General features: G+C 40.7%; 1 protein-coding gene across 2 annotated transcripts; it reads right to left on the bottom strand.

Moving 5' to 3' along the window:
• Positions 1-1,382: 1,382 nt before the first annotated feature.
• On the bottom strand, positions 1,383-22,523 carry hbs1l (HBS1-like translational GTPase). 2 transcript variants are annotated; one of them, XM_071479056.1, is made up of 18 exons: positions 22,171-22,523; positions 21,461-21,529; positions 21,000-21,131; positions 20,592-20,843; positions 10,564-10,660; positions 10,202-10,443; positions 8,954-9,119; positions 8,152-8,269; positions 6,805-6,951; positions 6,175-6,249; positions 5,893-6,010; positions 5,124-5,192; positions 4,921-5,025; positions 4,204-4,294; positions 3,874-3,982; positions 3,312-3,412; positions 2,527-2,671; positions 1,383-2,284 (listed from the first exon to the last, which is right to left on the bottom strand). In XM_071479056.1, the coding sequence occupies exons 1-18, from the start codon at positions 22,211-22,213 to the stop codon at positions 2,273-2,275; spliced, it is 2,091 nt and encodes a 696-aa protein (XP_071335157.1). In that variant the 5' UTR covers positions 22,214-22,523; the 3' UTR covers positions 1,383-2,272. The 2 variants fall into 2 exon arrangements, with proteins under 2 accessions (XP_071335157.1, XP_071335159.1); XM_071479058.1 differs by lacking the exons at positions 1,383-2,284; positions 2,527-2,671; positions 3,312-3,412; ... (9 more) ...; positions 10,202-10,443; positions 10,564-10,660 and adding an exon at positions 17,169-19,813 and having other exon boundaries at positions 22,171-22,359.
• Between the last annotated feature and the right edge of the window lie 1,260 nt (positions 22,524-23,783).

Genomic DNA, 23,783 nt, shown 5'->3' with positions numbered 1-23,783 from the left:
TTTGTGTACACAAGGGTAACAACCATGTGTCAGTTTTAGAAAGTACTGATACAGAAAGTACAGCTTCTGACTATGAAGCCACAGCATTAGTCATCTATTTACAGAGAAAGTGATTCATCATTATCATAGAGGCCAACAGACTTACAGTTTTAAGAACAGTTCCAATTCTCCTCTTCCTCTTGGCTCTGTCCACAGACCTCTGAGAGTCCTTAAAGGCCACTCAGAGGTCGTTGAGGCTTTGCATTTCAAATGTATTCCGAGGTGACAGACACAGACTCAGAGCTGTACCTGTCTGTGCAGGTGTCCATCTGTGTGAGGACTTTGTGAGCGTGTGGTGATCTTTCACGTTTACTGAACACCGCCATCCTGTGGCAGCTGGGTGACCTACACAACGTCTGTGTGGTGGAAACTCTTCATCATGAGAAATGGAATATATTGTCAATGATTTTTGAGACCTTCGCCTCTGAGACATCATATACCTTTGCGGTGTTTGTGACTGATAGCAGTTTAGGCAGCACGTTGTACAAGTGAGTCATATAAAGATGAATAATAATCAGCAGTACTGTATCAGAGATAACCGAAGCACACAAAAGCCAGATAGTCAGTGCTAGGACTGCTGGTGCATAGAGATACAAACCCTACCAAATCAGCTAATGCAAAAAAAACGCCACTCTATAACACTACAATAAAACTGAGTTAAACCAACATGTGAGACAGTTTAAAAAACACCAACATTAACAAACTAAGTCAGCACATATTGCAGGGCTACTGTATTTTAACACAGTATTTCTGTTTTTCTGTCCATTCCCTGCCTAACACACCTTTGGCCAATTTTCATGCACACACACTTAATTGTGTTCTCATATAGGAACTTAAAAGGTTGCTGTTAATCAAAGACATTATCTCACAGCACCTTCGTCACCAAAATGTTATCTGAGAAAAGACAGCAACCAGGAAACTCTCTCAAACACATTATTTGTCATTGTACACATCTCTATCTGACTATTTTTTTTTTTTTTTTTTTACCTGTCTTTACTACTTTGTTCTTTTAATGTCTGCCCTGGGATTCATTTCCTTTCACTGTTAATTCAACATCAATCTCTTCTGATCTTTCCCGTCTTTCTCACACAACTTGAACAGAGAAAATTTCCTTGGCTTTCATGGTGCTTTCCACCCCAGTGGGAGCAACCCCAGCTGTGTCACTATCAAACTTGACTGGAAAAATGATCACCCCTTGATTCTCACTTCCTACGTATTTTCAGATGCATATTTCGACATTGGAAACCCCAGTTTAAACCTGTCACCAAGCTTTTAAAGGATTTGCACAGAGTGGACACGAAAGGGACACTTCAAACTACTGAAATCAAAACTCAAACCACAGATTATTGATGTCACGTTCATTTTGCATCATCTCTCTTCACACCATCTTTTAACACATGAAGAAACAGAAATACAGCTCCACTGACCTCCCACCTCCATTCAACTGAGTCTTTCTTTGTAAGAAATGTAAGAAAAAAAGCCCTTCAAAAAGCATTTTGCTGCTTTACTGAACATCTCCTATGCAGAAGTATTTCAAGTAATTATCTCTATAAATGAGAATTCAGTCTCTTTCTCAAAATGGAAGTGGAAATTAAATTTTCCCTTTTTTGTTCACACACTACTCTACCTTGGTGAGAGTAAACATTGAAGTGTCTTTGAAGACCTTGTCCCCGTAGCTATGTAATTTGAGATGCAGACATATTCCAAAAAAAAAAAAAAAATTTCGCCCTTAACTCCCACATGACATAACATCACATTCTTTCACTTCTGCCTAAATTTTAAATTAGTTAAGGTCAGCAGTTTTGATTAGGAGAGCCTTAGTATAGATAAAAGTTGTAAGTGAAATCCTCATTTCTCATATTATCTTTTACATACAGTAAGGTAGAAATGTAGACTTGTTCTTTCACTCCTTAAATACAGCAGAAAGCAAATGTTGCCCTACAACCATGGCTGATCGATACACAGGGAAGAAATGTGAAGTGGGGGTCGCTGAGTGCTCAGCATCACTGTGTCAGGATGTCCGGCATCTGGCCACATGGTTGGTATCTGTGCGGTTAGTGTTGCCAGGAGCAGTCAGGAGAAGCAGCTACTGCACTGGATGGAGTGATGGATGGATGATTGTGATGCTCTGAGTCCACGAATGACATCTCTTTGAGGAATTGCACTTTGTCTCTGGCTGCATGCAGTCTCCAGAGCAAGGCCTGACCGGCTCTGTGTTGATGGAAATTGGTCTTCATTCTTTGATCTGCAGTGAGAACAAAAAACAAAGGGAAACGTACTAAGGACACTTTATCTAAGAAATGAAAAAACAAAACTATAGTTGGTGTCAACTGGTGTCAGTTCTTTCGCATGGCTGAACAGGCCGACATACTTACATATGCACAATATAGTATATAGAAAGGTACAGTATACAGAAGAACAGGATAGCAGTTATGCAGTAACATGCAATCTATATGTTATTTTGACTCTGTCCTCGTTGCACCTTACCTCAGTGACAACCCCGGCAGCAATGGTGGAGCCTACGTATCGCAGCATGAAACGGCCCAGTTCCTTGTAGTCCTTGTACAGCTCTAATGACACCGGCCTCTGGGTCTGGATCTCCACGATGGCATTCATACCCTTACTCAAACACCTTAACAGGAACAACAATTTGGATTCCCTCTTAGCTGTTATATTCAAGTAAGTAATATAAAGCACTTCCTGTGAAAGGACAATCAGCTGTTCTATGTGGTTGATGAGGGTGATTATTCCATTTAACTACAATGATTTGTAAAAGCTGTTGTTCTTGTCATATATTGAAGATGATAGCCACATTAAAAAGGCTACAGCAGCTCATGCACAATGATATAAAGCACTTTAAAGTTGTTGAAGGTAACTCTGTTTTTCACTTCCCAGTTCCCAGCAACAGCTTCAAAGCTTTGTTTATCTTTTTTAAGTTTTTTGGGGCATTTATAAGCCTTTATTTATAGGACAGTGGAGAGTGACAGGGAATTGGACAGACAGTAGGGCAGTAACATGCAGGAAAGGGTGTGGGCAGCTGGGAGTCCTGCCTGCTCAGAGGACTTGCACCCACATGGTATGCGCCTTAAGCGTTCGGCTATCAGGTTGCCCTCTGTGCTTTGTTTTTAAACAGGAAAGAAAACTTCTACACCATCTTTATAAATAGAGTACACAGCAAAGGGAATCCTGATGTGTGTATTTATATAACAAAATGTAATACAGTGCCCCCCCTCCACCCCCCACCCACCCAAAAAAAAAAAAAAAAAACTCACTTTGGTTTCTTCTTAAGGACTTCACCGCTGCTCTTGTGTAGAACGCTTATCAGTTTCCTAATGGTGGCTGGCTCACTGACTGTCTGGTAATGTAACAATACCTTCACCGAGCACACAAAGAAAAAGTACCACAATTAATAAACATATACAGACAACAAGACAGAAAGCCTGTACGTACAGTGATCATGAAAAGGTCTTAGGCCCTGTTCAGACCTGGCATTTACATGTGTCTCTGGTGATCCTATCACACGTGGAGAGTCTAAGGACATGTGTGAACGCATTGAGAACACATTACGGATTCATTGATTCTCTCCCTCTGACACAGAAGCACATTGACAACAGGCCCGTCTGTCGGATTGCCTCAAAACAATAACGCAAACGTGTTTATTCCTATAAAAAGCACGGAGTGGTCACTGGAGACACATGTGGAGACACATTTTAAAGCCAGGTGTGAACTGATGTACTTAAGAGCTGTCCACTTGTGATCGGATCACTGAGGACGTGTGTTAATGCCAGCTCTGAACAGGGGCTTAGTTCTATGAGTGTGTTTGCCTGCACTTACTGGGAAGCCTTGTGTGATGGGAACCTCGATGTTGAAGAGGAGGATTCGGGCTCTGAATCGAGTACAGACTCGAATAGGCTCTTTCGGATCACAGAACACACAGCCCACACTAGAAGAGAGCAGGGATAAGAAAATACAATGAATACATAAAATCTAGGCATAATGAAAACGCTAAATCACATATAAATCCCTGCAACAACTGGCTATGGCCAAAGCTGAACCACACAGGCAACCACAGCATATCAAACAGAATCATCACGATTTAACATGAAAGAAAGTAGTTTCTTTCTTTTAATTGATACACTGCCATTTGTCATAGCACTTGTTTACTTGATCTTGATGATGTCCATGCCGGTGACTGTCAGGCTGACATGGTCTCCTGCTGCAGCCCAGTCCAGAGCTTCATCATGTAGAGTAATCCCTGCAGTGCAGACAGACAGTGTAAGTAACCTAGTTACCACGGGATGGCAGTGTTTACCACTCACTCAGTAGCCACCCATTACTCAGATGCAGGTGTGCTTGAATCTGACGAGACGGAGACTTTTTTAGCATAGCTTAGCCTGTCTGTGGAAACATGTTATAATGCTGTTTACCCTTATTTTTTAATGATTATGTATCGTGCATGTGTGTGTAGTCTTTTGTTACTGTTACAAGATTTCCCCCTTTGAGTTATATAAGTGTGTTGCGTCGATGCTAGAACAAAAAAAGCATAGTGGCTTTGAGTATTTGAACGTATACACTGAATGTGTGAGTGAGCCTGGTGGCATTCTTGTCAGCCTATCAACAGCTCGCTCTTGTATATACATATCAGGTTCAGGCGTCATGCTCTGCTGCTGCGGCAGATAATAACTGAGCCTTTACAAAACTCTGTTTTTAAACTGTGCTAAAATTCAACAAATTAAAATAATAAGAAACCAAATCAGATCAAATCAGAAACCATATTGCCATCAATGAAGAAAATTCTCTGTAGGCTACATAAAAAATGAAACTGAAGTACCAAAGTCAGCCACAATACCACAATGGCAGCAAAGACACACCAGTGCGTACCTTTGACAGTGCAGGTTTCATTAGGAGGCATAGCCAGTATTCTGTCCCCAGTCTGGATGTAACCTGCCTCGATCTTCCCCGTAACACAGAAACCTGAACCCTGGTCTGAGAGGAGAGAATGCAACATCAGCAAACTCTTTATTTTAAAAAAAAAAAATGAAAAAGGGACAAAATCTTAAAACAGTATGCATCATTGACTTTACCTTTGAACACATCTGAGACGCATAGTCTGAAAGGTTTGTCTACAGACCTCTGAGGAGATTTGAAGGCATCTTTAGAAGAGAGGAAAAATACAGAAGACACAAAAAAGAGGAAGAAAACAACAGTAAAATATCGTGAGAACTGGTGGCAAGGGTTGATGAATCATTTCACTGGTACTGGATGAATAACACTATATAGTCCTCTTACTGGACATAAGTCCAGTCACAGCGCTGTGTGAAATAAAGAGTGTAAGCAAAACTATTACAAAAAACTAATTTATTTCTGCATTATTCTCCACAGTCAGTCTGTGCTACAGTCATTCTGAATAATTATTTCACTCAAAATCTGTCCTTTGAGTATTACACAGTATTTGAAAAGTTAAGTAATTGATATTCAACAGATCTGGGTCAGCTGGAGGAATTACTGGCAGAGCTGCAGATTGGTCACTAGTTAGCTGAGTGATGTTCAATTGTTTCCCTGGTTTCAGGAAAAACCTAAAGACATTCTTTTGGTCGATTTTTATTTCTTAAAGTTAAATAAACGCTCTAACATTCGACACCGGTCTAGATGACTACAGATAAACAAAAAAACACAAAAACCTATGAGTAACTGTTGTGTTTGTTCACACATTTGCAAGACACCCATGACGGAAAAATGTCGGAAATGCAGCTTGCGCCTTTTTTTTTTTACTTTTCCCCAGAGAAAAGTGAGTCCAAGTGTCAAATGGGACTTAACACTTTGGGCAGCTTGATGCATGCCAGTGTGCATTACCAATCTGCTCCAGCAGGCTCGGACCAGAGAACCAGGAGGTGAGCTGCGAAACTGAACTCCTTGTGGCAAGATTTTCTCCTGACAGGCCGCTGGTGGGGATGTAGAAAACATCAGACTCCTGCAGAAACAGAAAAACACCAGTTTCAAACTCCTAGGAAATACTTCCTCTTAGCCTCAGACTTTTGGACCCCAGTGTATAAAACGACAGTTAACATGGTGACACTGATGAGGAGGTTAATATTGTAGGACGTCAAGATGTTGAGTGACTTAGTGCCAACTCACCTTGAATCCTGCCTGCTTGAGAAAATGGCCAAGTTTGGAGGTGATTTCTTGGAAACGCTCTTGTTGCCAGTTTACCTGGTTTATACACGCACAAGGAAAAAGGAAAAATACACGGAAATAAAGTTTCCCCTCAGCGCAGCATTGAAAAGGAAATGTGTCAGCAATATGCCAGTAATTATAGGAAACAAACAACACAAAAATGCAATCTCACACACACAGTTCCCTAAGGTCGACTTCTCTCCTGACAGAAACACTTAGTGGTGTTTTGTCATGAACTTTGAGAAAATCTAAAAAACAACACAAATTATATCGAAGCATTTGCCTCATTACAGGGAAACTGTACTCTTTGACTAGACTTTAGCAGTGAACGCCCATGTTCTTACTGCTCTGCACTTTCACTTTCTACAATGTTTCATATTTTTGAAAAGTAACGAACCACTTTCAGACGATTTTTAATTATATGTCCCCTTGGATCCAGGATTCATGTGTATTTGTGAAAATGAAACACCACTTCACCAACTTGTGAGAATAATATCGTTTGTATCTTCTGCACCACAATATTCTAGGTCAACAGCTCTAACAGAAGAAAGACAACCCCACTGTGTGTCAGTAATGTGAGGCAGGTCTGACCTGGTCCATCTTGTTGACAGCCACAGCCAGCTGAGTGACGCCCAGCGAACGCACCAGCAGGGCGTGCTCTCTGGTCTGACCCCCCGCCTCGAAGCCTGCCTCAAACTCTCCTCTGCTAGCATCTACCACAAGCACAGCCACGTCAGCCTGCAGACAGAAGCAAGGGGAAAGATGAGACTCACATGCATCCATTTCTGTTGATGCAGATGTGAGCATCGTAATCACACTTAAACTCACAGCTGAACTCTGATGTTTGAACACACACATGTAACAGTAGACAGATTTTATGAGCCTTAAGAGCAGTGTCAGGACAAACTGTGCACAAGATACACAATACTTACAATTTACTGTTCATGCTCCAATAAGATTTAGCAATTTATTGTAACAATCATGCATGAAATACTTTGTGTATTAGATAGCAAAATACAATTCTTTTTAAATTAATCGAATGCCTTACTGGCTAATTTCAGGCAGGAATATCCTCTTGACCTTAAGAGTACGTGTCTGACTGACACCTTGATTTGCTTACAGAACAGAAACCCCTTAGTCAGTACATGAAGAGGCTGAACGTGAAGACAGTCATATGGTAAAAAGAGAAATTACATTAGAGCCCCAAAAAAGAGACAGACAAGCACACCCATGCCGGCAAAAACACCTTCTGACACCAACACCCAAAACCACAAAAGTTGTTTCAAATCATACTGATGGGTGTGGCAAGCTGAGGGTATAGTTGATTTTAATCAGAGGGAGATTTGCAAAGTTCGATAGAAGCCTAATGTCACGTCGAGGAGCAGTTAAGATCTTAAGTGGTTAAGCCACAAATTTAGCTAACTGATATATTCAGAGATACTGGAAGAGTTGTAATATTTTAAGTGAAAATCAATATTCTCTATTCAGCACCTTCACTAACACTTTTATATAAACAATATATGTGAATGTTGCATTATTAAATTATATTAACTGTGATCTCTCCTCTCCTCTACATTTTATAAATTTTTACTTGGTCATTTTGCTCAGGAAAATTAGGAAAACTGCCTCATTAGTTTTGCTCTTTAAACATTTATATACACTGGTCTAAAGTAGTGAACTACATTCAACTTTTTAATTTTGATATCCTGTTCAGTCTATTTCCTGTTTTGCTGCATTTTATTAATAAATGAATAAATATTCATTTATTAATAAAAAAGAAAATGCTAAGTCTTAATCAATCATTCAAAAGTCATTTGTGACTTAACCCAAAATGAGCAAGGCAAGTATCACTACTATACTCCCTTCAGGCCCATTTCAGGCACTTAGACTGGTCTTTGTAAGAAGTGCGGGCTGCTTCAAGACTTTTACATGGTCTACCTGTGCAGCTCCTGTGATCATGTTGGGGATGAAGTCTTTGTGTCCGGGCGCATCCATTAGGGTCACCACCTTAGAGTTTGTCTCAAACTTGGTCATGCCTACATCCATTGTCACACCTCTGTAAAAAACACAAATCATTTTTTATTTGTGCGGTAAGAGCAACACTGAGTGTGAAAATACTTTAAATAAAACAATCTTGTGCATTGTGTAGCTGGACTGCCCCAACAGAGGATGAAGATTTAAAGCTTTGGTCAATTTAAGCTCAAGAGCAACGTCTTCTAGTGGGCGAGGCTCTCAGTCTGTCACTGTATTACGCACTTGCTTCAGAAGTTACTGATAAGTGAATACGGATTCCCACCCGAATCACTTTCTGTTTCTGGCATATTTCGCTTCCGTTTCACTCTGGTGACAACAACAGAGAGGGGGCAAACGCAGACATATTTCCAACAATAACATATTTTCGAGGTCACAAAACAAAACATATTCCACCTAGTGTAGGAAAGATTTGGTTATTCCAATCAGCAAGCCATTTCTTTTTTTCCCAGATCACATCCTGGACAGATGATGTTGACTCTCCATCACTGGTACTGGTTAATACCAGCAACTGGACAAAAGGATTGACTCTCAAGATTTGTTTAATAACCAGAAGCAGAGAGCAGGAAGAGAAAGTTTGCTAAGCATCTGCACTTCACAAGTGTCTTCATCTATCTGCAACCAAACCTGACCTGTGCCTTCTATGAGGAGGGGGGCAACAGAGAATTTTGTCCATGCATATTTTTGCAGCTTCATGCTCCAAATGTACCTGTCCCTCTCCTCGCCAGTTTCATCCAGAACCCAAGCGTAGGCGAAAGAGGCCTTGCCCGCCTTCTTTGACTCCTGCTCATACTTGTGCATGGTACGTTTGTTGACGTTGCCCAGCAGATAAAGCAGGTGGCCCATCAGCGTACTTTTACCTGCATCCACATGACCTGCAGAGAAGGAGGGAATAATGTAATAATCCCAGAGGTTTAAGGATGTAAAGAGAAAGGAAGTGATAGACAAAAGGGGCTTGAGTGGGTGGGGAAGACACCGGGGAAAGATAAGAACAGATTGGCACAGACAGGAAGACTGTAAAAAGAGTGATAAGACAGGTGGGGGAAGAGAGAACATAGGACATGGCAAAGGGAAGCCACAGATGGGAGAAGGAAAGAAGCAGAATTGCACAAGTGGCGGGAGGTAGACAGAAATGGGAACAAGGATTGAGGGTGAGAGGGGGAAGGGAGAGAGCCGTGGTAAAACGAAAGGTTTCACAGGCTGTGGGAAACTAGAATCATCTGCACTTCTGAAACTACCTAGTCACTTTTTCTAACTGAGAATGAGCAAAATATGATCAAGCAACTGTGGTAGTCTGCAGTTCATCTCCTTCACTGCTATTAAGCTTAGACATTTTCACACCAAACAAGGAAACCAAAGAGGGGCATTAAACACGACACCAAATATCAAACTGTAAATGGAAGAACTCGTATAAGGAACTCACAGTGTACATTCACCAAATAAAGGAGGGGGGGGTGTTCTCTTTTTTTCCCCTCCCATCAGCCATGTCTTAATGTGTGGATCTCATGCATGCTGTTTAAAATGTAAGAAAACTAAATTTTGGAGGGAGAAATGTTGAAGAAGTGTTCCTGCAGGAAAACCCCCACATTTATTTATCTTGAGGATGCAAGAAGCACAACTTCATTTAAAAAGAGATGGAACTCCCAAAATACATATTTTGTTGCTGTAATTTTAATTAAGTGTAATCTAAATTCCCAGAAAATTAAAATCTTAAGTTGCTTAACAAAGCATGAAGTGCTTCCTCTGTGTATTTAACTGAGCCCTTGTGTGCACTGTAGGAAGCAAGTAAGAACTTCTTGTATGAGGATAGAAGTTTTTTCCTTTTTGTGCAGAATCAATTTTCTTTTGTAATTGTGCTAATCACTAAATGTGCTATCAACTGAATTAGAGTTTGAAGTTACAAGTGGTTTTTGTGGTGGTTTATGAGTGGTAGTGGCACTGTGCAGTTTTTTCCTACCGATAACCACCAGATTTAACAGAGGTTTGCCCCCCTGTCTCTTCTCCAGCTCAGCCTTGATATTGATCGCTTGCCGGGACTTGCGGCCTGGGGTGGGAACTGTGGCGGGCTCGTCTCCATTCGACCCTTTAGATGGGGTCTCAGGACGTTTGGAGGTGGCCTCTGTGGCAGGTGTCACATTCGCGTTTTCTGGACTGCCACCACAGCGCACGGAAGCGGTGGTGCTGCCGTTCTCCGCTGTGCTGAGGAGAGAATGTGAGTTTTAATCACGATGACATGAAACTTTCTCCTCTCTGCAACAGATGAGAATGATGCCTGCATACAGATTCCTAAATCATTAGCGGCAGAGGTGAATTAGATACCTGGGAACATCAAAGCCCATGGTCTGCTTCTTGCCAGAGACAGTCATGCGAGCCACTTTGGAGTCCAGTTTATTTTGAGACGCATCTCTGCTTTTAGCTAAGAAGGAGAGAGGAACAAAATGTACACTTGCTTATAAACAAGGGCAGTCATGACTCACCGTGGCCTCTGACAAGAGGAAAATATTACATTTTTTTCCTATTTAAAATGGGGTACAGAAATCATATTTCATTATGTTTTATATGTATTCTGGGCACTTTGTCAGGCCATCCACTAAAATCAGAATTACTGTATAAAGTTCCTGTACATGTAAAAGTTCACACTTTCAATACTCAAGTTTAGAGTTGACAGTCAGTGGAGCAGCAGAGTGGACATGAGTCTAAACAAGAGATTTGAGCTTTTCCTGTAAAAATGACTAACTCCAGGACATTTATTGTGACATCCGCTAATTAGTATTATATATGGAAACAAAATGAAACACAGAGATAGCTTATTCAGCAATGTTCACCAGTAACTGTGGGATTAAGACATCCTGAAGATATTACTACAACATATTTCTTATGACTACTTTCCTGGTCATAGTTGTCACTTACTGGCATAAAACAAATACATATATAAATTCTTAAGTGTAAGCATGTGATGGAATCAGTTGCACTATCGTATTCTGCAGCAGTGAGACTTGTTGATATCATTGCTTTGTCATCCCAGTCCCAAATGGCCACCGGTCCCAGTCATATCAACCTGCTTCTGATTCATTTAGACTGGGCTGCAGAGCCACCTCTACTGCACACCGTGTGCGTCTGCGTGCATGTGTGTGGCAGTGTCATCCTGGTTCAGAAAGGGTTAATTTCAGAAGTGGCCGTTGCCTCCTGTCTCCACGTAAATAGAGCAGCGTGACACAGCATTTCGCAGAATGAATCTTTTGTAAAGGTGTCACATCAGCAAAGCGCCGCGCTGGAGGGGAATGTGTATCGTCACGCACAACTGATTAAAAGAAATATACAAATATATATATATATATATATATATATATCAATACATATATGTGTGTATTAATACATGACAATATATACATTAATACTAAAAGAGATGCACAACACACAAATACCCCAAAATGGATATGTTACAACTTTAAAAAGTGATGTTGGTCATAAAATGTCATTTCCATCACTTTTCCTGATATTTTTGGTTTGTATGAAAACAGACAAACTCCTCCACATTCCTCAGTGATACAATTTCAACACTTCAGGCCTAGAACCTCCGAGCAAGAAAAATGCTGCATGTACATTTTCCTGATCTTACAGCTTTGCCATGCATTGTACACATTAGACTAATCCTTTCTGCATGCCTCTGTGAGCTTCATGCAGTTTATTCATCATAAAAAAATACCCTGAGGGAAAATGAGAGGAAAGGAGGTGTCATTCAACAGCATTATTAATGGACTTTCTCTAACCAAGCATTCTCTGAATGACTGGCTCTGCATTACAGAAAAAGTCCCTCATTCTGAAACACTGCTACATGAACTACGCAGCTAACTGCACTCTTAAGAGGCTTTTTTCTTTATAAAGTAAAGGCATTTGCACCTGTTTGTTTCCACACAGTGATCAACATTTGTTCAAAAGATCGAAAAGGGGACAACCAGTGTAGAGCTGCATCAAACATATACACACCACATACACATACAAGGTTACAGCTTATAAAAACTGCCAGTTGCACATAAGAAATGATGATGGATGAATCTATTTCTACACAGAAAGTTGTGAAAACTACATGTTGTTGTATTATATGGACCTTAAACAGTTTCAGATCTCTAACATTATCATCATCACTGAAATCTGCATCATTATGTGTGATGGTGCTCTGTCCTGCAGCAGGCAGCGACATGAGATAGAAAAAGAACTCTGGGGAATTTGGCTTCTTCCTGCAGCTGGAGACTTTTCTTGTGCCTACTACAGTGACGTGTAGGTTTCTACCACCTGTGTCAAACAGAACACCAGCCGAAAGCTTGCAGCCCACTTATGCGGGGCATTAGTTGTGGAGCAAATTATCTCTTTAGACTGAATTATATAATAGGGCAGTTAGGATCAGTAGAATCTGTATTTTAACCTGTGGTGAAACAGACAGGTGCGCCCTTCTACACTCCCCTAAGGTCTTAAGCAATAAACAACCCCCCTTTTTAACTACTGAATATGTTGCCCTGTCAAAACACTGTAATACCTTTGCAAACAACTGACTTGCAAGATAATTCTTCTTTTTTTTTTTTTTGGGCTAGCCTGGGGGCAGCTCTAACAGTGGGGCAGACTGAGAATAGCTATACAGTAGAACCAGGTTCTGAGGCTCGGAGCAGTATCTCCTTACACTGTTTAGATTAGCAGGTAAACAGTTGGCCTTCTTCCATCCAGGATTTCGTTTGATAGGGGACCCTTGCAGTGAGTGACTCATCTGTACACCTTGGCCTGAGGGCCCAACTGAGCACAGGATAAGAGGAGTCCGCCCAGGATATGCAAATATCAACCCTCTCCCCCCCTTGTCCAAATACACTCAAGTGTCTTCTAATGTCTCTGTTTGACAGCATCAACTGCATATGCTCTGAGCATTCAGGAAAGCACAACACTTTCTCAAATCAATGGTTGATAAACAAATTGAACATTCTACAAACTGCTAGTCATCACAATAAAAAAATGATAATTGTGGAAAGAAAATTTGGATTTTGAGGCTCCCCACCACTTGAGGCCGCTAAAGGCTGTGGAAGACAAGAATTATGTTTGACTTAACTCAAATTGTCATAGTCCTAACGTGGGGGAAAGTGGGGGGAAAAGAGGGGAAAAACATTTTAACTGATTCAGTATTGTATCTGTGTCTGTGCTGATATGACTGTGTCAAAGTTAGCTCTCTCTTAGATTACTTCCGTCTTGCTCTGGCTGCTAGAATCTTAAGGTTCATTATAGGAAACACTGTGCCAGAAATAGTGCAAATAGTACAAATATTCTAATTCCAGCTTCAATTCCACATTACTGTACAAGAGATTTCTACCAGAGGGGCCAAGTAATTGGACAAATCAAAATTATTGGATGTACCTGTGAACCAAAATATAAGTTAGACTTCATTCACATTTGAAAACTCAATGAAGACATGAATGAAAAACGACTATAAAGGAAACGAGAGTGCTGGTTGAGGGAAAAGCTCTGAGTAGAGACCCATCTGTCCACTTTCAGGATGACTCACACTCAGACACACACACACAGACACAGAGTGTCAGTACCACCCCTCAAGATTTCATAAGCTATATCTCCTCATCCTCTACAGCTACCTACTCAGCAGTCAACTTGAGTCATACCAACTACCTGAGAACTCTCACCTACTGTTGTGTCTGTAAACACAATATTATTTCAAAACAGAACTACAAGAAGATTTATGTCTCATCTAAAGCACAATAACCAGTCATGTCAGGGCAGGTTTGGATTTATATTGTTCACCAAAACAATATAACAAGCATGTCGACCTATTTTTAAGTGATACTCTGTGGCGCACCCACTTTCCCTTCAGTGCTCTCCTGCTTAAGAGTCCAGTGGGGCCTGTTTTGAGTGACAGATAAGACTACACATCCAGAGCTTCCAAAGAAGAAAGACACAGGGTATAAAGGCAAAAGATTCTGCCATACACATTCATAAACATTCACTCTTGAGATATAAAGCAAAGCTGTCTATATGGTGGGAACCCAAGACAATTTATCAACCATCTACTACCATCACTACTTTCCGCATAAGGCACTGTGTTCATACTGGGAGGCTGTAGCTGTAATGACAGAGGGAACTGTGGTATTAGCCAAATACCTGCAAATTTACATGGCAAGCAGGTCTCCAAGATTACTCATATTAAAATCTCAATTTTGAGTCACACCTCTATGTAATTTCATTCCCACATGACAATAAGTCAGCTGTAAGAAAATATCAGAAAATCCCTGCCGCCTGGAGGAGCTTACCCCTTAAAGTTTAGAGCAAAACAGTGGACAGCATCAGCCTCCTCAATTTTCCTGTAATAATCATTAAGTTTATGAAGCAGTTAGATATTAACTTGCACCCTTAGTGCTGTGTGTTAGGATCATATTGTCTGTCTTTGTGCAGACTGAAGATAATGCTATAGTGGACTCTATCGACAGAATTCACTATAATGTATACTAACACACTGTGTTATCTACACGCAGTTATTCTGTCTGCCTTTCTGTTTTAAGTCTGTGGATATGGTGTCACGGTCTCTTTAAGAAGAAGGTTTTCACAGTGAATAACTCCCTACTTATGTTTTAGGTTTTGGCGACAACATTTTTGTGCGTTTGATGTGGTGATAAAAAGACACACATATTCATGCAAGTAAAGAAAGAAATTGTCCGTCGTGTTTTCCTGCAATTTTTATAATGCAATCTGTGTTAAGAAGTTTCTGTACAAATCTTGGAAGAAAAAAAAGTCATAAAAAGTTATTTAATACAGAGTTGTGCAGCCCTACACCAAAGATGTCATAAAGGCTCAATAATCTGCGTTCTAGTATGAGCCTACACACACAGACATCTACAGTGAAATGGCTTCATAAAAAAAAGTTTGTTGAACCCTGACTATGTGTCCAAAACATTATTTGCAGCCTGGGGCTCTATAAAAATTTAGTGTTTTTTGATTCCACAGATCCCACAATTCATTGTTTGGCCTTTGCTAGATGTTCAAATTAACATTATAGATCACGACTTGAAAGAGACAGCATGCAAGGTAATAATGATTCAGAAAGTGACCATAACCTGAATTTAGTAAATAACCTACTACTACATATTCAGTTTTTACTACATTGGGAAAGTGGATGAGTGAACTAGAAAGTGAATTAGAGCACAGAGCTAAGCATGACACTTGAATCTGAATGAATATCTGTGGAATCACTACTCAGGTAGGTACAAAAGATAAGCTGCAGTTAACCAATGTGCCTCTGCAAAGCAGCTTACAAGCATCTAAATAAGATACATCTGTGCTTTTGATTATTAATTTGCACAAAAACATTACTGCTGTGACAGGTCAAGCTACAACAGTACAACAAATGAATAATGAATGAACCAGAATGATCTCGGAAGCCAATGTACACGCCTGCTGCAAACTTCTTGTATTATGAAGCTTTTTCCATTTAGATAAAGAGCTGTATGTCTCTCTCTATGCCTTTCTTCCTGTAAACATACTGCACCACAACAAAGCAAACTGAAGCCATATATGTCCATATGCACCCGCTTTCTTTTGACCACTTGCTGTGAGTAAAATGGTATTTTCCAGTCTTGGCACCTCATCAACAACAAAACAATGTTTGTGCAACAAGTACGCCTTGCAGAAATGCAGAGCCTGTAAAGACACAAAATGATTTGATCTGTCAAAGCCTCTGACAAAGCTGTGAAAGCTGAGAGACATGATCAGATTTTCCTACGTAGGTGGTGTAAAAGAGACACAGAGAGTAAGATGATTGGCTGCTGTGTCGAGTCGATGTTCGCTTGGGGTGACATTTTCTCCAAGAGTGCAGCTTCCTGCTCAAACCCACACACTGGCTCGCCTTTAGAGAAAAGGACAAAACAGTTTATGGACAAACCCACTTGTTAATAGGGTGCATGAACATTTATAGATTTTTTCAGTGCAAAATCTAAAAATACTGCAGATCACATCTTCATTCTCAAAGCAGACCACAGCATCCCTAATATACCTAATTGTTTCCAAACTTCATAATGCTCCCAGGACTACAATGAGAAACCTGTCTGACTTCTAATGTTTGACTTGTCATTATTTCCACTGTCTGCCCTTTATTGTCTATCACTTCCCTCAGGCTCTCCAGTCTGTTTGACACCCTGAGGGTCCAGTTCGCTCACTTTTCTGCAACTGCATAAGGTTTACTCTCGTCTAACCCAAACCCTACTTCTTCACTCAAAAAGTGTCCTCAACACATAAGGCAGAGCACGAAAATGACTCAACCATATGAAATGTTTGCTCTTAGCTCTCTTCTTCTTCTCTTGCCTCATAACTACAGTACAGACCAGTGTCCTGACGACAACAGAAAGAAGATCACCAGTTTTTAGGGTTTGCAAGACTAAATATGTACAACAGGGCACCTTACAGTTGTTGCATTTCGTGCAAGATGTTATCTGCCAACCCCTGAAGCAGTCCTTGTTTAATCTTACGTTATAAACATTCACTTCTTTAGGGCCAAGATTCTCCATTCAAACCAATACCAATGACTCACATGTAAAATGTGAGATGACTTTAAGAAACTTTGGCCTAGCCTAAAAAGTGCAAACACTGCACCAGATACATAATGCAGTTTTCTGTCTTAAACATTCCCATGCCCTCCATTCAACCCCTAAATGATTTCAAATTGATATTGATGCAAACTACTCCATCCTTAAGTACAGACTTATTGTGAATAAACAGGTGTCATACATATTTGGTGACGCAATATATTAGATTGTAGCAAGTAAGGAATAGAGTGCTGATTTAACTGTAGAATACATTACACACAAAACTATATGATTTTACACCCAGACAAACAAACACACACCCACATAAAACCAGAAGGACACGCCCAGACACAGGCGTACTCAAGAGTACATAAATTTAGTCATCTTTATTTCAAAATTAACAAGTTAACCTCTGGCAGCGTGTGATGACACACCCAGTGTAAATCAAACCCATCTGTGCATCATAATATTAAAAGCCTATTAAAAGGTGTGAAGGCATTCATTTTGACTTATGCATTACACTCTTTATTCACAGTGCTGGCATCCATTCCTATTAAACTCATTTTGTCAATATCAAACAATAAAAAGTGTTCACTTGTCTGTGCATGTGTCTGTATGCATGTGTGTGTGTGTGTGTGTGTGTGTGTGTGTGTGTGTGTGTGTGTGTGTGTTCTCTCTCATGGGAAAATCTCCAGGTGTCCTCTAAACCAAAAAGTCAACCCCATGATCTCAAATGCAGGCAGCAGTAAACCAGTACAATGGTTAACTGATCCATATTCCAATAGCTGCAGCACACCTGCAAACAAAATCAACCTCTTTTTCTCTTTTGAGGGTTCATGCAGCTCAAAGATAGAAAAGAAAAAGAGGCCACGCCAGAGACACACTTTTATTTTTCCTGGCTAATGTTAAACTACTTTACTGTCATACAAAAATTAAAAAGCCAAAGGCTGTCTAAGCATACAAAAATAAGACTCAAAATTTAAAATATAGAAAAAATGTTTAACTACAGTAAATGAGGATAAATCTTTCATAAAGTTCTTAAAATCCTTTGAAACATTAGCTGCAATTGATTTCAAGCTGCCAGAGTGGTTATGAGTTGTTCATTCTTTGTCCTGTTTGACTAAAATATCATTGTTGTGTATGTAGTAGCAACATAAGATTTGTCCATTGTAAAAAAAAAAAAAAAAAAAAAAAAAAAAAAAATGCTGTTTCTAGCAGGTTTATGTAGCAGTAGCAGCAAGTATGTAATTGTGTTGATCTGCTGGTCCCAAAAGTTTCCTCACTCCACATGACTAATTGTGGGACACAGTAGTTAAAAAGACTCATAAGAGCTGATGACCCTGAGATCTGCATCTCCTTTGAGTTTTGTTCAGTTGGTGGAGCAGAGGCCACCAGAAAGATCTGAGGTTCTCATCGGGACTGAGAGAATTTAGCACCAACCTGGATGCAACTGAATTTAGTTGTTTTTTATTTCCTCGTCTACCTGGTGAAAGCTTTTCGCTGATTGGCACGGACAATGTCATCAGGTGACGGCGTGTCAAAGCAGAATGGTACAATTGGTGAAAGTAGGGTAAGCTGTTCTTTGGACTTGTCCTGCGAGTTACAGAGGAAGGCCTGGTAACCACTTCCTGTCCTCTGACTTCTTATTTTTCCCTTCAATACATCCCTCCTCCTCTTTTGTTGTCTGCGGCTCTGAGTCAACAAAGTAACTGCAAATACTGAAGGTGATGCAAAAACTGAAGAATCCAGCCTCAAGGCTAGTGGAGCTGGACAGGAAGGTGACAGGAGGTCGTTGTCGAAGTGACGAGGGCCCACTCCATGTGACTGGGCCATGAGTACACTCAAATCAATAGTCTGGCCTGGATTAGGCTGCCTGGAGTTTTGGTGGTACGGTTTGTGGTCGGGCCCACACTTGATGCCACCCTCTAAAGTGCTTTCTGCCAACACACCCGCCCTCTCTGGTTTTGCTGGTGAAAGGAGCGAGGTGAGGGAGTACTGTGACCCATATGAGGTGGTTGAGGTTTCGTCTTTGTATTCAGAAGCCAAATGTGACAAAGAGAGCAGCTCAGAGAGGCCAGGTGGTTGTTTCAGTGCATTTGCAGGAGATTCAGTGTTGACAGGTTGAGGAGAAGCTAGGGAACTGTTGGTTTGATGCTGCAAGGCTAGCTCTGACAGTGAAACAGTCCCACCCAGGCATGTAGGGGTAACGTTGGTTGGTTTAGAAAAGGTAAGTGTGTCTACTGGTCGTTCAGTGCTCTGTGATTGAGACTGAATGCGTGCGTTCCTGTTTTGGTGCTGTGAAGCAAGCTCAGACAGTGAGAAAGTTTGTGCTGGTGCAGTTATACCCTGACACTTTACAGAAACCCCGCTACTATGGGGAGTAGGGAAAGAGTTACTGATTGTTGGGCTGTGGTTTGAGTGCTCCTGGATTAAATCAGCCAATGATGGGCTTCCCTTAGGATCAGCCATTGTGGTTTTGCCTCCAGTTCCAACTCCCACCAAGAGCGGATTGCTCTGGAGTACAGAACTGAGACTCCCAAACCCTGGAGGAACAGCCAGAGAGGAGCCTGCATTTGTTGGTTTAGGGCTGTTTAGTGACAGACTACTCAGTGAAACGGAGAGGAGGGAGGGAGCTGAGCTGTGAGATGCTGAGGACATATTTAAAGAGGCCAACGTTCCCAATGAAAGACTATTGGGATTAGACATAATGGACGGAGGTGAATTAGGTCCTAAGGTTAGAGCACTTAATGAGGGAATACCCTTACTCTTCTGCTCATGCTCAGACATGAGCTGAGCTAGACTGCTAACACCTGAACCAACATTTTGACAGATAACATTTTGATTTTTAGAGCTGCTAAGCACTAGGTCAGCCTTATGTTGAGATAAGTGGTCATGCAAGTTTGGTGCACTTGCTGGCACAAATGGTCGTGAATGTTTGCACCGATCGGACTGTGTGTTATGTGCCTCGGATGTAATGTCTGTGTGAGAAGCAAACAAGCAGGCTCCTTACCTTACGAAAGCCAATTGCAGGTGTCGAAGAGGAGCGACAAGAGCCCAGATGAATCATACCATAAATGTGAGGGGGGGAAAAACAGAAAGAAGGCACTTTGTTAAACATTTGCATTTACATGTGTTAAACGTGTCAACCCACACATTTGTGTGAAATGAACAGTTGCTGTTATGCTTTCATGAAAACAATACTGATAAGTATTATTCAAAATGATCTTTTGGTCAAGTATCTTCTGAAGAACCAAAATGAATTCAGTCAAAAATGTCATGATATAGTATTAGATGTCACCAGGTTCTATCTCAATCACTTATCAGTCTATTGCGCAACAAGTGTTTGTGTTTCTCTGGAACCTCTTTGATATTAATACCTTAGTTGTCTCATCATTACCCTTAACGCCTGCTCTGCGGGAAATATTTGTTATCTTTCATTCTTCACAGCAATGATTTTTTTTAATTATAAAATGGGGGATGTTCAAAGACTTTTGACTGGAAACTTCTGTCTATACTGAAATGCTATTGACTGTTGAACAGATTATACAAATTTCTGACCTTATTTCTGCACCATTAAGTACCAGTATGTAGCCATAAAATCAGTTACGGCAATATTATTCCTTCAAATTAAATCAGATCTATCAGTAGCCACATCACAAGAAAAAAAACACTTATTGTGACTTTCTGTGAAATATCTCAGTCATTGTGAGTGTTGGATAAAAAGTCAGTCATGGACAGAAACGTCTGACAAATTGATCAAATTTTGATCCGCTCCAGGCGTACCTTTGTCAGCCATGGGCTCTCGTTTGGTTCTTTGTGGAAGCGGCGATTTCTCCTGGCTAACTCTTAATACTGAAGCTGTCTCTTCATTGGTGCTTCTTTTAACTGGAGCTGTTTTAGTGTCTTCAGAGAGGACTGCATCCAGTGCCCTCTGTGGGTCAAATCCATATCTCATGGCTGCCTGGCTCAGGACCGAGTCTGGCACAGCATCTCCCAGCACTGTCCGCATATGATCCAGACAAGAATACAGCTTCGCTACAAAGTACAACACAAAGGTTAGTCACAGACATTTTTTTTGTCTTCAATGTCTTCAATTTGCATATTTTCAAACCAAAAAAATTTAAAGATAAAGGTCAGACAATCTCCGTAATCTGTCACTGGTACGCTGTTGCCTCAGCTTCATAAGATTACCTTGATCAAGAGGGTCAAGGTTGTGGCTGATGGTAGGGGACATAGGAACATCGTCATCTTCATATTCTTCCTCTTCTAAAGGTTCCTCCTTTGGTGCTTGCCTCTCTTGACGTGAGTAGATGAACTGGTTTGCTATATAAACCAAAAACATCTTTACTTATTGGCCAAACTATGAGATGTGATGTCTGATAAATGCTGTGTGATGTATGTTTGATCTCATCAATTATTTTTTTACAAATTTAATTTCACTTAAAAAGTTTATATTCTTAACAATAATATATTGCAAGTGAATATTGTTTTCTTTGACTGGGAGAAAAAAAAAAATCTAATCTAATTTTTGTGTATTACTATGAACCACTTATAAGTGAACATACATACTTGCTGATGTAACTTTATATTGTCACAGTCTGCAGTTAGTGTGGCCTTAGCTCAACATGAATCCTGCATTCATAGATACCAACCTGTTGCTGGTGATATACAGCAGTAGTCATCATCCACAGATTGCCCATACATGTCATCATCTTCAAAGTCTAAAAAATAAAAAAAATTATACCTGAGCATCAAATGCGTCCTTGCCTTTTTGGTTGACACAAACATTCAAGCATGTAAAAAATGCAGCTGTAGTAAAGAGAAAGAGTCCTTTATAACAGCTGTCACTTTGCCTTGTCAGCAGCTTTACAGAATGCATAACAAACAGTGTACTGGGGGCCGGGTGATTTTCTATAGTTACTCAATAGTAGGTTGGATAAACTGGGGGGCGTAATAAGTTAAGAACAGGAGGTGTCTCTATACCATATCCAGTAAAGGAAAGTGCGTGTCCACCCAAAACACTGGAAAGTTAGCAAGCTAGTTCAGTAGCTGTCGTTAACGTTAGTAAACAAAAACATTGGCCACAACATGAACTCACATCAGACATATCACATTAAGTTTAAACATTATGACGCTAGTCTAAAAGCTTGGATATATAAGCAGCTAGTAGTAATGCATTACCACTTATCTTTTGCCAAGTGACACGACACCAACATTATCTTGCCAGCTAAACTAGCTAGTGTTAGCTACTAGCGCTACAATCAATAACAGTGAATTGTAGCTTAGCCGCTAACGAGTTTAGCGGTTTGAGGCCTTGCCATGACGTTTAAACCGTTGCCAACACCTAGTAATGTTTGTCTACCTTCATCGTAGTTGTAACCTCGAACATTTCTGTGCCGAGACATTTTGCTTATGTGTCGTCTCTCGGCCTCAGCGAAAATGTTTTTCGGCTCACAGACTGTTGTGACATGTGTCTCAGTGCCCGGCTGCCATAGCTGCTGCTGCCGCCGCTGCTGCCTCTGCTGCTACGTGAAGTTGCGGCAGAAGCTAGGTCGGGTTTGATCATGCAGCCTCACATGCATTAGATCAGCGGTATTTTTTCTAGCTTTTAATTTTTTTTAGTATCTGTGTCCTTTGCTTGATGGCCAGCAATCCAGTCATTAAAATAAAATTTAAAAACTTGCTTTCAGGCAAGTTTTTTTTTTTTTTTTTTTTCGCTGACGTAACTTCCTGTTGCAGTTCAACCAACGCGGCCTGGGATCAGATCTCCCAAGCGAGCTGCACGGTTTGCACGCTGAGAGAAACTGACTGGGCTGATAATTATCAACACAAATAGATGCACGCTCAGTTTATCGGAATGACTAGGAGGGAAATAAAAGTTAGATGAAAACATCCCGTATAATTGAACCATAAATCATCAGGGGATGTAGCAGGAAGAGAAGTTGTTTGAACTGAAGGAGCAGTAAAAGGGTTTATATCCAGAGCCTCATGATGATGGTGATGATGAAGGTCGTCAGTGAGGTTGTAAATGACCTGCTTGCGGACAAATACTGTCATGTTTTAATCAAAATGCATTCGTAAACGTGTTAGTAATGTAAGAGAGGATACACAATATCACAGACGAGCAGTGACAAAAGGGATGAGCAGCTTTTCTTCCTCTCTGCACAAGTTTGAGAAAATAATAGTCATGAGGTCATGAGCAGTGCATGAGTCTGCCTGCATGACATACACTGCCAGGTTTCAATCCCACCTATGGTCTCTGGGTGTGAATGTCTTAACCATCTTTGTCAAAGGTTATGCCCTATGGTTAGAGACCAGCCCATGTGAGCCCACACTTAACACCTCACACAAACACACTCACTCAATGAGTGACATAATTTTTTCCTACTATCTTTGTACCACAAGAAACCTATAGCCTATCTACCACAAAGGGGTAAGAAATAAGATGTGTGTCCTTGTGTTTGTACGTTTGCAAGCATGTGCACTTGTTCTTCTGCACATAAGTCTTTGCATAAATGTGCACTTTATACTCACTAATATGTGTGCAGGTGTATGCAAGTGTGGTTTCAATACATTGTGTTGTCCTGATCTCATCTATAATAGCCCATGTGCCAGTGAAGGAGAAGGTGAAAATGTCAGACAATAATCTGATACCAGTGATGCAGGTGAATTACACTTGCACATCTGCATGGTGAAATGAAATATGAGGTTCGGCGTGTCTCCCCAGCCTAAAAATAGAGCAGAATAAAGAAAGACGTCTGCTTAGGTAATTGTAAAGACCTTTTCACAATGAATGGCTCATATTGCAACTGGCAGTTTGACGAAGAGCAGACTGACAGAGGTTAGTAAGAACAGGAGGGGGATCATTCATATCAGGAGGGGACGTTAGTCAAGGAGCGTATTATTTATTGTGCCCAAAGTTTTGTCTTTGCTTAAGAGTGTGTGTACATGTCTGCGCGTGCGTGTGGGACTCTA

Source organism: Trachinotus anak, unplaced genomic scaffold (genome assembly GCF_046630095.1).
Source record: "Trachinotus anak isolate AG129_WGS33_773 ecotype Australia unplaced genomic scaffold, CSIRO_AGI_Tana_v1 ptg000005l, whole genome shotgun sequence".
Classification (NCBI taxonomy): domain Eukaryota; kingdom Metazoa; phylum Chordata; class Actinopteri; order Carangiformes; family Carangidae; genus Trachinotus; species Trachinotus anak.
This window is presented reverse-complemented; position numbering and strand designations above follow the sequence as displayed.

Coding starts and splice junctions, on each gene's coding strand:
- hbs1l (XM_071479056.1), bottom strand. CDS start 22,213: ATGTCTCGGCACAGAAATGTTCGAGGTTACAACTACGATGAAG. Junction 20,844..20,999: donor CCTTGACCCTCTTGATCAAG/GTAATCTTATGA, acceptor TGTACTTTGTAG/CGAAGCTGTATTCTTGTCTG. Junction 3,413..3,873: donor CCATCACACAAGGCTTCCCA/GTAAGTGCAGGC, acceptor TGCTCGGTGAAG/GTATTGTTACATTACCAGAC.